Source organism: Sapajus apella, unplaced genomic scaffold, assembly GCF_009761245.1.
Source record: "Sapajus apella isolate SASKATOON/1434 unplaced genomic scaffold, GSC_monkey_1.0 scaffold48, whole genome shotgun sequence".
NCBI classification, from domain to species: Eukaryota; Metazoa; Chordata; class Mammalia; order Primates; family Cebidae; genus Sapajus; species Sapajus apella.
Window position 1 is genome coordinate 4,500,570 of NW_022436988.1, and position 11,479 is coordinate 4,512,048.

Genomic DNA, 11,479 nt, shown 5'->3' on the forward strand with positions numbered 1-11,479 from the left:
AAGAGATCCCTCCCTATGCAGGAAGTAGGAGAATGGGGCCAAGTGGTTCCCTCCCTGTCTCACCAGGTCCCTGCCAGCCCAGGAGGGCAACCAACTAGGAGGGGAATCGGAGGCTCCTGCTGTGTCCCCACCGCCCTGTCCGGGGCCCTTCTGCTGCTCCCTAGACTCAAGGAGGGAAAAGCAAACCCAGCTATGCAGGCCACCCTGAGGGCACAGGGGTACCCGCTTGCTCCCTGCGGATTTGTGTGTCTGGGTGTGGGGGAGCCAGCCCCTGATGGTGCCCCTCCAGTGCTGAGACCAGAGATCTCCCAGATGCCCAGCAATGGCTCACGTGCCCCATCCATGTACCCTGGGAGAGACGCTTTGGCGGTGATAAACAGGCAGCTAAATGACTCCGTGAAAGGAGCTGGGCACAGCTGAGGTCTTGGTGAGCCTCGGGCAGATATGTCCCCAAATGAGATTAGAGATGTGAGGTGCCATCAGTTGGTTTAAACCATTTCCATGGCGGGTTCAGAATCGATGCTCAGAAACATCTGACTCCGTGACAGCAGGAAGCATATTAGACAAGGGACGTGAAAGTGATTTGGGAAGGGGGTGGCACTGATATTTTGGTACCTGTGATTTTGCCACCACCGCAGAGCGCTTTGCCTCTTACGAACATGGCAGCTGCCAGAGGTGGTGGATTCACTCCCTTGGCAAAGGACCACAAATGGGAGGCTTCAAGCAGCAGACCTAGCCAGGCTTGGTGGCTCACGCCTAAAATCCCAGCACTTTGGGAGACTGAGGCGGGCAGATCACTTGAGGTCAAGAGTTTGAGACCAGCCTGGCCAACTTGGTGAAACCCCATCTCTACTAAAAATACAAAAATTAGCCAGGCATGGTGGTGCATGCCTGTAATTCCAGCCACTTGGGACACTGAGGCAGGAGACTCACTTGAACCTGGGAGGTGGAGGCTGTAGTGAGCTGAGATTGCACCACTGCTCTCCAGCCGGGATGGCAGAGCGAGACTCTGTCTCAAAACAAAACAAAACCAGCAGACCTATATTCTGCTGGATATATTCTGCCTATATTGGTACTGGATGCCAGGACTCTGAAATCAGGGTGTCGGCAGCCCGCACTCTCTCTAAAGCCTCCTGGGAGGGTCCTTCCCGCCTCCTCCAGTGTCTGGGGGCTCCAGGCATTCCTTAGCCTGTGGCTGCATCACGCCCGTCTCTTGTCTCAGTCTCCCCAAGGCCCTCCTTCCTGTGTGACTCAGAGCTCCTTCTCCTTTCTGTCATGAGAACATATGGCCCTGGATTTATGTCTCCCCGGAAAATCCAGGATGACCTCATCTCAAGGTCCTCAGCATCTGCCAGACCCTATTTCCAAATAAGGTGACATTCGAGGGTTCTGGGTAGACATGAATTTTGGGGGCCACAGTTCTGCCCAGTGCAGGTGGGTTCTGCTGTTACACGGTTTGACAGAGAAGGAAGGAGAGGCTTGGAGAAGTCACTTGCCCACGTCCCAGAGCTGAAAATGGTGGAGCAGAGCTCACCTTCCTCCCTCCGGCAGCCTGCGATCACACCCCAGTCCTGGCTCTCCTTGAAGGGCGGTGAGGTCCGGCCACTGCAGTGCAGACGACCTTAAATGAAACATGCCTGGTTTTTTCCCAAGGTGAAATTTAAAATGTCAGAAGAGACGACCCTGGCAGATTTACTGCAGCTGAACCTCCACAATTACGAGGATGAGGTCCGCAACATCGTGGACAAGGCTGTGAAAGAGTCCGGCATGGAAAAGGTACGCCATGCTGGCAGCGCCGTTCTTGCCATGTGGAATGGACCTGGAACTGCCCTGCCCCACACTGAGAGCACCAGGGACGTCTTGGTTCACAGGGGTCCCGCGGCCCCAGGACACTCAGGAAGTCTGGGGGCCCTTTTCTTCTTCTTTCTTCTTTCTTCTTCTCCCTTCTCCTCCCTTCTCCCTTCTTCCTTCTTCCTTTCTTCCTTTCTTCTTCTTGCTCTGGGGTACATGAGCTCATCCTGCAAGATTGTTGCACAGGTACACACATGCCATGGTGGTTTGCTGTCTCCGTCCCCCTGTCGCCTACATCAGGCATTTCTCCCGGTGTTATCCCTCCCCAGCCCACCGCCACTCCCCCGTCCCTCCCCTCGACCCCCACCTCCTAATCTACCCCAGTGTGAGATGTTCCCCTCCCTGTGCCCATGTGTTCTCATTGTTCAACACCTGCCTATGAGTGAGAACATGTGGTGTTTGATTTCCTGTTCTTGTGTCAGTTTGCTGAGAATGATGGTTTCCAGATTCATTCATGTCCCTACAAAGGACACAAGCTCGTCGTTTTTTATGGCTGCATAGTATTCCATGGTATATGTGTGCCATAGTTTCTTTGTCCAGTCTATCGTCGATGGGCATTTGGGTTGGTTCCAGGTCTTTGGTGGTGTAAACAGCACCGCAACGAACATACGTGTGCATGTGACTTTATAATAGAACGATTTATAATCCTTTGGGTATATACCCAGTAATGGGATGGCTGGGTCAAATGGAATTTCTATTTCTAGATCCTTGAGGAATCGCCACACTGTCTTCCAAAATGGTGAACTAATTTACACTCCCACCTACGGTGTAAAAGTGTTCCTATTTCTCCACATCCTCTCCAGCATCTGTTGTCTCCAGATTTTTTAATGATCGCCATTCTAACTGGTGTGAGATGGTATCTCAATGTGGTTTTGATTTGCATTTCTCTAATGACCAGTGATGATGAGCATTTTTACATGTGTTTGTTGGCCTCATATATGTCTTCTTTTGAAAAGTGTCTGTTCATGTCCTTTGCCCACTTTTGAATGGATGTGTTTGTTTTTGTCTTGTAAATCTGTTTTAGTTCTTTGTAGATTCTGGATATTAGCCCTTTGTCAGATGGGTAGTTCACAAAAAAATTTTCCCATTCTGTTGGTTGCCAGTTCACTCTAATGATTGTTGATTGTTTCTTTTGTTGTGCAGAAACTCTTAATTAGATCCCATTTGTCTATTTTGGCTTTTGTTGCCATTGCTTTTGGTGTTTTAGACATGAAGTCCTTGCCTATGCCTATGTTCTGAATGGTGTTGCCTAGGTTTTCTTCTAGGGTTTTTATGGTGTTCTTATGTTTAAATCTGTAATTCATCTGGAGTTGATTTGGATAAAGTGTAAGGAAGGGGTCCAGTTTCAGGTTCCTGCACATGGCTAGCCAGTTTTCCCAACACTATTTATTAAACAGGGAATCCTTTCCCCATTGCTTATGTTTGTCCGGTTTGTCAAAGGTCAGATGGTTGTAGATGTGTGGTGTTGCTTCTGAGGCCTCAGTTCTGTTCCATTGGTCTATATCTCTGTTTTGGTACCAGTACCATGCTGTTTTGATTACTGTAGCCTTATAGTATAGTTTGAAGTCAGGTAGCATGATGCCTCCAGCTTTGTTCTTTTTGTTTAGGATTGTCTTGGCTATGTGGGCTCTCTTTTGGTTCCGTATGAAGTTAAAGTGGTTTTTTCCAGTTCTATGAAGAAGGTCAATGGTAGCTGGTTGGGGATAGCATTGAACCTATAAATTACTTTGGGCAGTGTGGCCATTTTCATGATGTTGGGTAAGAAAGGCCCCCCACAATATCATGAATATCTGTGAAAGAAATCTTAAATACTTCTGGAATTTATTTATTTATTATTTTTTATTGCTTTTGAGACAGAGTCTCTCTCTGTCGCCCAGGCTGGAATACAGTGGGCATGATCTTGGCTCACTGCAACCTCCACCTCCCAGGTTCAAGTGATTTTCCTGCCTCTGCCTCCCAAGTAGTGGTATTACAGGCATGCACCACCATGCCTAGTTTTCGTATTTTTAGTAGAGATAGGGTTTCACTATGTTGACCAGGCCAGTCTTGAACTCCTGACCTCAACTGACCCACCCGCCTCAGCCTCCCACAGTGCTGGGATTACAGGCGTGAGTCACCACGCCTGGCCTACTTCTAGGATTTTTCTTAGAAAACCCAATTCCTGACTATAGGTCTTCCCCCCTGTACATGCAGTAGTTTGGGACATTTTGTAAATAACCGGAACTCTCATCTCTGTCTCAGGCATCCTAGTCTGTGGTCCTGTCTGACTCCTCCGTGGATGTCAGTTCTTTCCTCTGACTTCAGAGAGCTGAGGGGAGGGCTGGGGATGGGTCGAGGGATGGAGCCCCAGTCAGTACCTAGACTCGTTAATGCGCCACTGGCTACCTGCAGTTCCGGCATCCAGGAAAACGTTTGCAGTTCAAGCCTCTCTCATCATCCTGTTTTGTGAGTTTGAATTGTCACATTTTGGCTTGCTTTTAAAAACATTTATATCTAATAAAGCTTTTTTTTAAAAGCAATATTAGATGTAATTCACATGCCATACAATTTGCCTGTTTAAAGTGTACAATTCAGTGGCTTTTAGCATAGTTACAAATGTGTAATCAGCACATATTAAACAGCAGAGGGCGGGGGCTCATGCCTATAATCCTGGCACTCTGGGAGGCAGGAAGATCACTTAAGCCCAGGAGTTCAAAACAAGGCCAGCCTGGGCAACACAGGCAGACCCCATCGCTACAAAAAAAATAAATAAAGATGAGCTGGGCACATCATGGCATGTACCTGTAGTCCCAGCTACTTGGGAGGTTACGTGGGAGGGTGACTTGAGCCCAGGAGATGGAGGCTGCAGTGAGCTGTGATCACGCTGCTGCACTCCAGCCTGGGCTGAACCCTGCCTCTAAAAAAAAATTATAAATTTTTAAAAATAAAAATAGGCTGGGTGTGGTGGTTCATGCCCACAATCCCAGCGCTTTTGGAGGCCAAGGCGGGCAGATCATCACTGGAGGTCAGGAGTTCCACACCAGCCTGGCCAACATGGTAAAACCCCGTTTCTACTAACAGTATAAAAACGAACCAGGCATGGTGGCAGACACCTGTAATCCCAGCTATATGGGAGGCTGAGGCAGGAGAATCGCTTGAACCCAGAAGGTGGAGGTTGCAGTGAGCCGAGGTCGTGCCACTGCACTCCAGCCTGGGCAACAAGAGGGACACTCCATCTCAGAATAAAATAAAAAATAGAATTAACAAATTTTAGAACATTCTCATTACCTCGAAAAGAAACCCACATCCTTTACCCGTCATCCGCTGCCGTGTCCTCTTAAACGTCCCCGTCTCCAGCTCTAGGCAAACACTAACCCCCTTTCCCTCTCTATAGATCCCTCATTTCCACACTTCCACAGCAATGGTATCATAGTTAGGGAAGCAACATCTTCCCTCTGTGCTTTTGGGGTTTCTCCCAGCTGGTCTGAGAATTCCATTGGCGTAGGACAGATCAAGAGGAAAAAAGTATGCAAATTATTTAAGCCAAGTTTTCTGTGGTATGGGAGGCTGGCAGAAGGGAGGTAATGAAGCCCACCCATCTCCTGGGTTCAAGGCTGGTATGTGGTAATGAAGACCCCAAAACACAGAGTTGCACACTCAAGTACCAAGTTGCAGGAAACTAACGCATCTGCGTGGGAGGCTGGAAGGTGAGAGCTGTTCTCACAAGGTCTGAGTGGACAGCATTCTTTCTGCCTCGACTTCCCGTCCTAGTGGTGAGAATACTCATTTCATTCTGGTATCAGAAGCGCGTCGTTCACCTGGTGATTTCATCTCCTCATTCCCAGGAACAGCATGAGGCTGAGAGAGAGATTCCTGCATCTGCTGCTCTTCAAGGACCTCTGTCAAAATCGTCAGTGTGCACGATGGCATATTTTGGGGTGCATGTTCTGGACTCCTTCACATGCACTGTGTAGTCTGTGCCTGTGGCTTCTTTTTTTTTTTTTCTTTTCTACTTTTTGATGCAGGCCTCCCTCTAAGGCTGGAGTGCAGTGCTGAAATCTTGGCTCCCTGCAACGTCCGCCTCCTAGATTTAAGCGATTATCCTGCCTAAGCCTCTGAGTAGGTGTGACTACAGGCACGTGCCACCATGCCCAGCTAGGTTTTTTTTTTTTTTTTTTCTTCGTATTTTTAACAGAGACGGGGTTTCACCATATTGGCCAGGCTGGTCTCGAACTCCCGACCTCATGATCTGCCCGTCTAGGCCTTCCAAAGTGCTGGGATTACAGACATGAGCCACCGCACCTGGACTGCATGTGGCTTCTTTCACTCAGCCTGAAGTTTTCCACTTTGTCTGCGTTGTGGCATGTGACTGTACCTCATTCCTTTGGTGGCTAATATTCCGTTATATGGACAGACATTGCATGCATCCGTTCACTGGGGGCTGACGGTTCAGGTTGGACCTGCCTTTCGTTCCCGTGAATATGTTGGCTTGAGCACTTTGGCTTTCTGATCATGGAGCTGCAGTCCACGTCCTGGGAACTCGCGGTCCTGCCTGAGCTTCACATGCCAGATGCTCGGTGACCTTACTTTTCTCTTCCCGCAAAAGGTGCTGAAAGCCCTGGACAGTACCTGGAGCACAATGGAATTCGAGCACGAGCCGCACCCGCGGACAGGCACCATGATGCTCAAGTCCAACGAGGTGCTGGTGGAGACGCTGGAGGACAACCAGGTGCAGCTGCAGAACCTGATGATGTCCAAGTACCTGGCCCACTTCCTGAGGGAGGTGACAAGCTGGCAGCAGAAGCTGTCCACGGCGGACTCCGTCATCTCCATCTGGTTTGAGGTCCAGCGAACCTGGAGCCACCTGGAGAGCATCTTCATCGGCTCCGAAGACATCCGTGCCCAGCTCCCGGAAGACTCCAAGCGCTTTGATGACATCGACCAGGAATTCAAGGTGAGCGCAGCCCGGGGGCCCTCACGCCTGTCAGGAATGACTATGTTGGACAAAACGGGGTCCCTCACGCCTTGGCAATCCCCTTCTCTGCACAGGCCTTGATGGAAGATGCAGTGAAGACACCCAATGTGGTGGAAGCCACCAACAAACCCGGCCTCTACAATAAACTGGAGGCCCTGAAGAAGAGGTGGGGCCCGTGCCAGTCCAGACCCGGGGGGTCAAGGGCGGTGATCCTCTAAGTCTCAGGGAACCTGAGTCTTGTGCAGCCCACTGGCCAGGCGGGGCAAAACCGCGGGTCCTCGGTTAATCTATTCCATTTCGCTGGGAAGCACGCACTCCCCGGCCTCATCCCACCACGCAATGCCTTAGCCTTGAAGGAAACAATGACCCAGAGAATAAATGATGCCTCCTCCTACCTAGGAGTACACACAAGGTCAGGGGGTGGCAAAGCAATGAGAGCATCCAGTAGGAGCTTCTGAATTAAACCAGGCCTGTGAACAGCGGTCCAGACAGCTGCAGGATGGTCAGCTCCATGCACCGATAGGGTGGGCTGCAGATATCCCCTGCAGAGCGGGGTCAACCGGCCTCCTCTCCTTCCTTCCTCCCAGCTTGGCCATCTGTGAAAAGGCTTTGGCAGAGTATTTAGAGACGAAAAGACTGGCCTTCCCCAGGTTCTATTTTGTCTCCTCGGCTGACCTCCTGGACATTCTCTCCAACGGCAATGACCCCGTGGAGGTAGGCGGGGCCCCTTGCATTCCGGAGTTTAAGCCAATATCAGGCCAGACCCCAGGGAGGCGCGTCCATCAGAGCAGCCCTAGGATGGGGGAGCAATGTCCCTGGATGTGCCCTGTCATCTCCAGGAGGCTCTTTCCACCAGAAGCGGCCCGGGGTCCCTAGCCATGGCAGAAACATGGCGGGATTCCTCTCACATCCTGCTCTGCACTTGGCATGGCTTTGGGGAACTTAATTGGCCTCTCTGTGCCTCATTTTCCCCTTCTAGAAAATGGGTGGTATGCCAGAGGCCTGGTAAGACACTGTTTCTCAAAGACACACCAGTCAGTGGGTCACCCTCCCATCAGCTAATAAATCGCAGGACCCCAAGAGCAAGGAACAGGCACATCTTTGAAGCTCTTCTAAAAGAGAAAAGAGGCCGGGCACAGTGGCTCACATCTGTAATCCAAGCACTTTGGGAGGCCCAGGCAGGCGGATCACTGGAGGTCAGGACTTTGAGACCAGCCTGGCCAACATGGCAAAACTCTGTCTCTACTAAAATTACAAAAATTAGCCGGGCGTGGTGTCACGTACCTGTAATCCCAGCTACTTGGGAGGCTGTGGCATGAGAATTGCTTGAACCTGGGAGGCAGAGGTTGCAGTGAGCCAAGATCGTGCCAATGCACTCCAGCCTGGGCGACAGGGCAAGACTCCATCTCAAAAAAGAAAAAAAAAAAAAAGCTGGGGGCAGTGGCTCACGCCTGTAATCCCAGCACTCTGGGAGGCTGAGGTGGGCAGATCACGAGGTCAGGACTAGCCTGACCAACATGGTGAAACCCCATCTCTACTAAAAATACAAAAATTAGCTGGGCATGGTGGTGCCCGCCTGTAGTCCCAGCTGCTCAGGAGGCTGAGGCAGGAGAATAGCTTGAATCCAGGAGGCGGAGGTTGCAGTGAGCAGAGATTGCGCCACTGCACTCCAGCCTGGGTGACGGAGCGAGACTCTGTCTCAGAAAGAAAAAGAACAAAGTTAACTGGTGAAACGAAAATGCCTGTATTTCATTTTGACCGTAGGTTAGAGGACACACAAGAAGAAGGGATGTGTAAGAATGGCCTGTGTGTGTGGCTTGGGAGCTGGGACAGAACTGTTTCAAAAACAAAAGAAAGAAATCTTCAAGAATGGATGTTTGGCTTGCAAGGGCTGGGGCTCCTGCCTGGTTTCTGTGTCCTGACTCAGAGCAGTCTTTGCTGGTTCCTCGTGTTGATTTAGCCATGTTTAGTTAACCTTGATCAAAGATGGGGAGTATATTCCAAAAAAAAAGACGATGCCTAAAACCACCCAAGGAAAGCCCCAGCCACACGTGTCCGCGTTCACATCCCCCGCTGCCTAATTCCGGCTTCTCCCCTCCGCGCAGGTGAGCCGCCACCTGTCCAAACTCTTCGATAGCCTGTGTAAACTCAAGTTCCGGCTCGATGCCAACCACAAGCCTCTCAAGGTGGGCCTGGGAATGTACAGCAAGGAGGATGAGTACGTGGATTTTGATCAGGAATGTGACCTCTCGGGGCAGGTGAGTGTGAGCGCACCCCGCACAGGGAACCCAGGACGAGGGCATAGCACGTGTGTGGGCCACACGCCCTCAGACGGTGACATCCGGAGAACTGCCGGGCAGTGCAGCCACCAGCACCCCCTGCTCCTCTCCTCTGCCTCTCTGGAAAACGCTTAAGGGACTGACCTCTTTCTAGAATTTCTAGCACAGCCTCATGCATATAGCACGAGTGTATCCTTAGGAAGGGGGCGGGACAGGACGGGAGGAAAGTCCTGTTGGGGAGGCTGAGGCAGGAGAGTCGCTGGAGCCTGGGAGGTGGAGGTTGCAGTGAGCCAAGATTGTGCCAGTGCACTCCAGGCTGGGCAAGGGAGTGAGACTCCATCTCAAAAAGAAAAAAAAAAAAAAAAAAATGGCCCTGTTAATGTCACTGAATCGTTTTTGTGGCTTGCCAAAGGGACTGCTTTGGAGAGGTCTGCACGTCTCTGAACCACCACTTCCCAACCCCTGTCTGAAATGATCAGCTGCACAGCCCACCAGTCACAGTGGTCTCCGCAGCCTCCTCGTTCCCCAGCAAGCACGTCCCCCAGCTCGGGGCCGGCTCCTTCCGCCAACAGAAAACTCCCGGGCTGCCCCCTCCCCCGTCTCATTACCCAACATTTGATCACGCTGTAGAAACCATTTTGACATCAGCCTGAGGAAAATACAATTCAGAGGTAACTCAGCTGCAGGAAAAAAAAAATGTCGCCTGAGAAAACCTGAGCTTCACAGAGCTGAACACAGCACACACGTGGCCTGCTCTGCATGGGTGGGGCGGGCGGGGCAGTGACAGCATCTGTCCGGATTCCCTTCCTGGGCCTACCCCTTACAAAGAGAACCGCAGACCACAGCGACGCCTGCCTGCACCGTGCTTACCGGTAAAAGGAAAAATCTGGCCGGGCGCGGTGCCTCACGCCTGTAGTCTCAGTGCTTTGGGAAGTCAAGGTGAGTGGATCACCTGAGGTCAGGAGTACAGCCTGGCCAACCTGGCAAAACCCATCTCTACTAAAAATACAAACATTAACCAGGTGTGGTGGCAAACGCCGGCAGTCCCAGCTACTCAGGAGGCTGAGGCATGAGAATTACTTGAACCCTGGAGACAGAGGTTGCAGTGAGCCAAGATGGTGCCACTGCACTTCAGTCTGGGCAACAGAGCGAGACTTTATCCCCTCCCCCAAAAAAACTACCCTCATATCCACTTGAGGGTTTTTTTTCCCCAGTAGCAGTTACTTGTGGGTATGGTTTTATTTTTTGGCGGGGGGCAGGAGGGGTTGTTTTGTTTTGTTGAGATGGAGTTTCACTCTTGTCACCCAGGCTGGAGTGCAGTGGCACCATCTTGGCCACCTGCAACCTCCAGTTCCCAGGTTCAAGCGATTCTCCTAAGTCTCCAGAGTAGCTGGGATTACAGGTGCCTGCCACCATGCCTGGCTAATTTTTGTATTTTTAGTAGAGACGGAGTTTCATCATGTTGGCCAGGCTGGTTTTGAACTCCTGACTTCAGGTGATCTGCCCGCCTCAGCCTCCCAAAGTGCTGGGATTACAGGCATGAGCCACTGTGACTGGCCTCAGGGTATGTATTTTAAATACAAATAAAGGCCAGGTGTGGTGACTCACAAAAAGGCTTTGATTAAAAACACTCCCAAAGTGTCTGTAATCCCAGCACTTTGGGAGGCTGAGGCAGGAGGATTGCTTGAGCCCAGGAGTTCAAGACCAGCCTGTGCAATATAGTGAGACCCCCATCGCTACAAAAAATTTAAAAATTAGCCAGGCATGGTGGCATGTGCCTGTGGTCCCAGCTACTTGGGAAGTTGAGGCAGGAAGATTGCTTGCCCCCAGGAGGTTGAGGCTACGGTGAGCTGTGACCACACCACTGCACTCCAGCCTGGGTGACAAGGCAAGACCCTCTCTCAAAAAATAATCAAATGCAAGCCGGGCGCTGTGGCTCATGCCTGTAATCCCAGCACTTTGGGAGGCTGAGGCGGGTGGATCACGAGGTCAAGAGATCGAGACCATCCTGGTCAACACGGTGAAACCCCGTCTCTACTAAAAATACAAAAAATTAGCTGGGCATGGTGGCGCGTGCCTGTAATCCCAGCTACTCAGGAGGCTGAGGCAGGAGAATTGCCTGAACCCAGGAGGCGGAGGTTGCGGTGAGCCGAGATCGCGCCATTGCACTCCAGCCTGGGCAACGAGAGCGAAACTCCGTCTCAAAAAAAATAATAATAATAATCAAATGCAAATAAGACTTGTTGGCAGGCCAGGGCGGATCATGAGGTCGGAAGTTCAAGACCAGCCTGACCAATATGGTGAAGGCCTGTCTCTACCAAAAATAACAAAAGTTGGAAACTTGTGTACACTTGAAGTAGGAAGAAAAAAAAAGAAAGAAAAAAATTTTTTTAAA

At 50.9% G+C, this 11,479-nt stretch overlaps 1 protein-coding gene across 1 annotated transcript in view; it reads left to right on the top strand.

Moving 5' to 3' along the window:
- The window catches only part of DNAH17 (dynein axonemal heavy chain 17), a 154,071-nt gene that overhangs the window by 62,131 nt on the left and 80,461 nt on the right, over window positions 1-11,479 (top strand). The window contains exons 26-30 of the mRNA XM_032241495.1: window positions 1,654-1,776; window positions 6,437-6,784; window positions 6,880-6,971; window positions 7,393-7,519; window positions 8,911-9,063. Coding sequence (XP_032097386.1) covers window positions 1,654-1,776; window positions 6,437-6,784; window positions 6,880-6,971; window positions 7,393-7,519; window positions 8,911-9,063 — 843 coding nt within the window. The remainder of the gene's footprint in view (window positions 1-1,653; window positions 1,777-6,436; window positions 6,785-6,879; window positions 6,972-7,392; window positions 7,520-8,910; window positions 9,064-11,479) is intronic.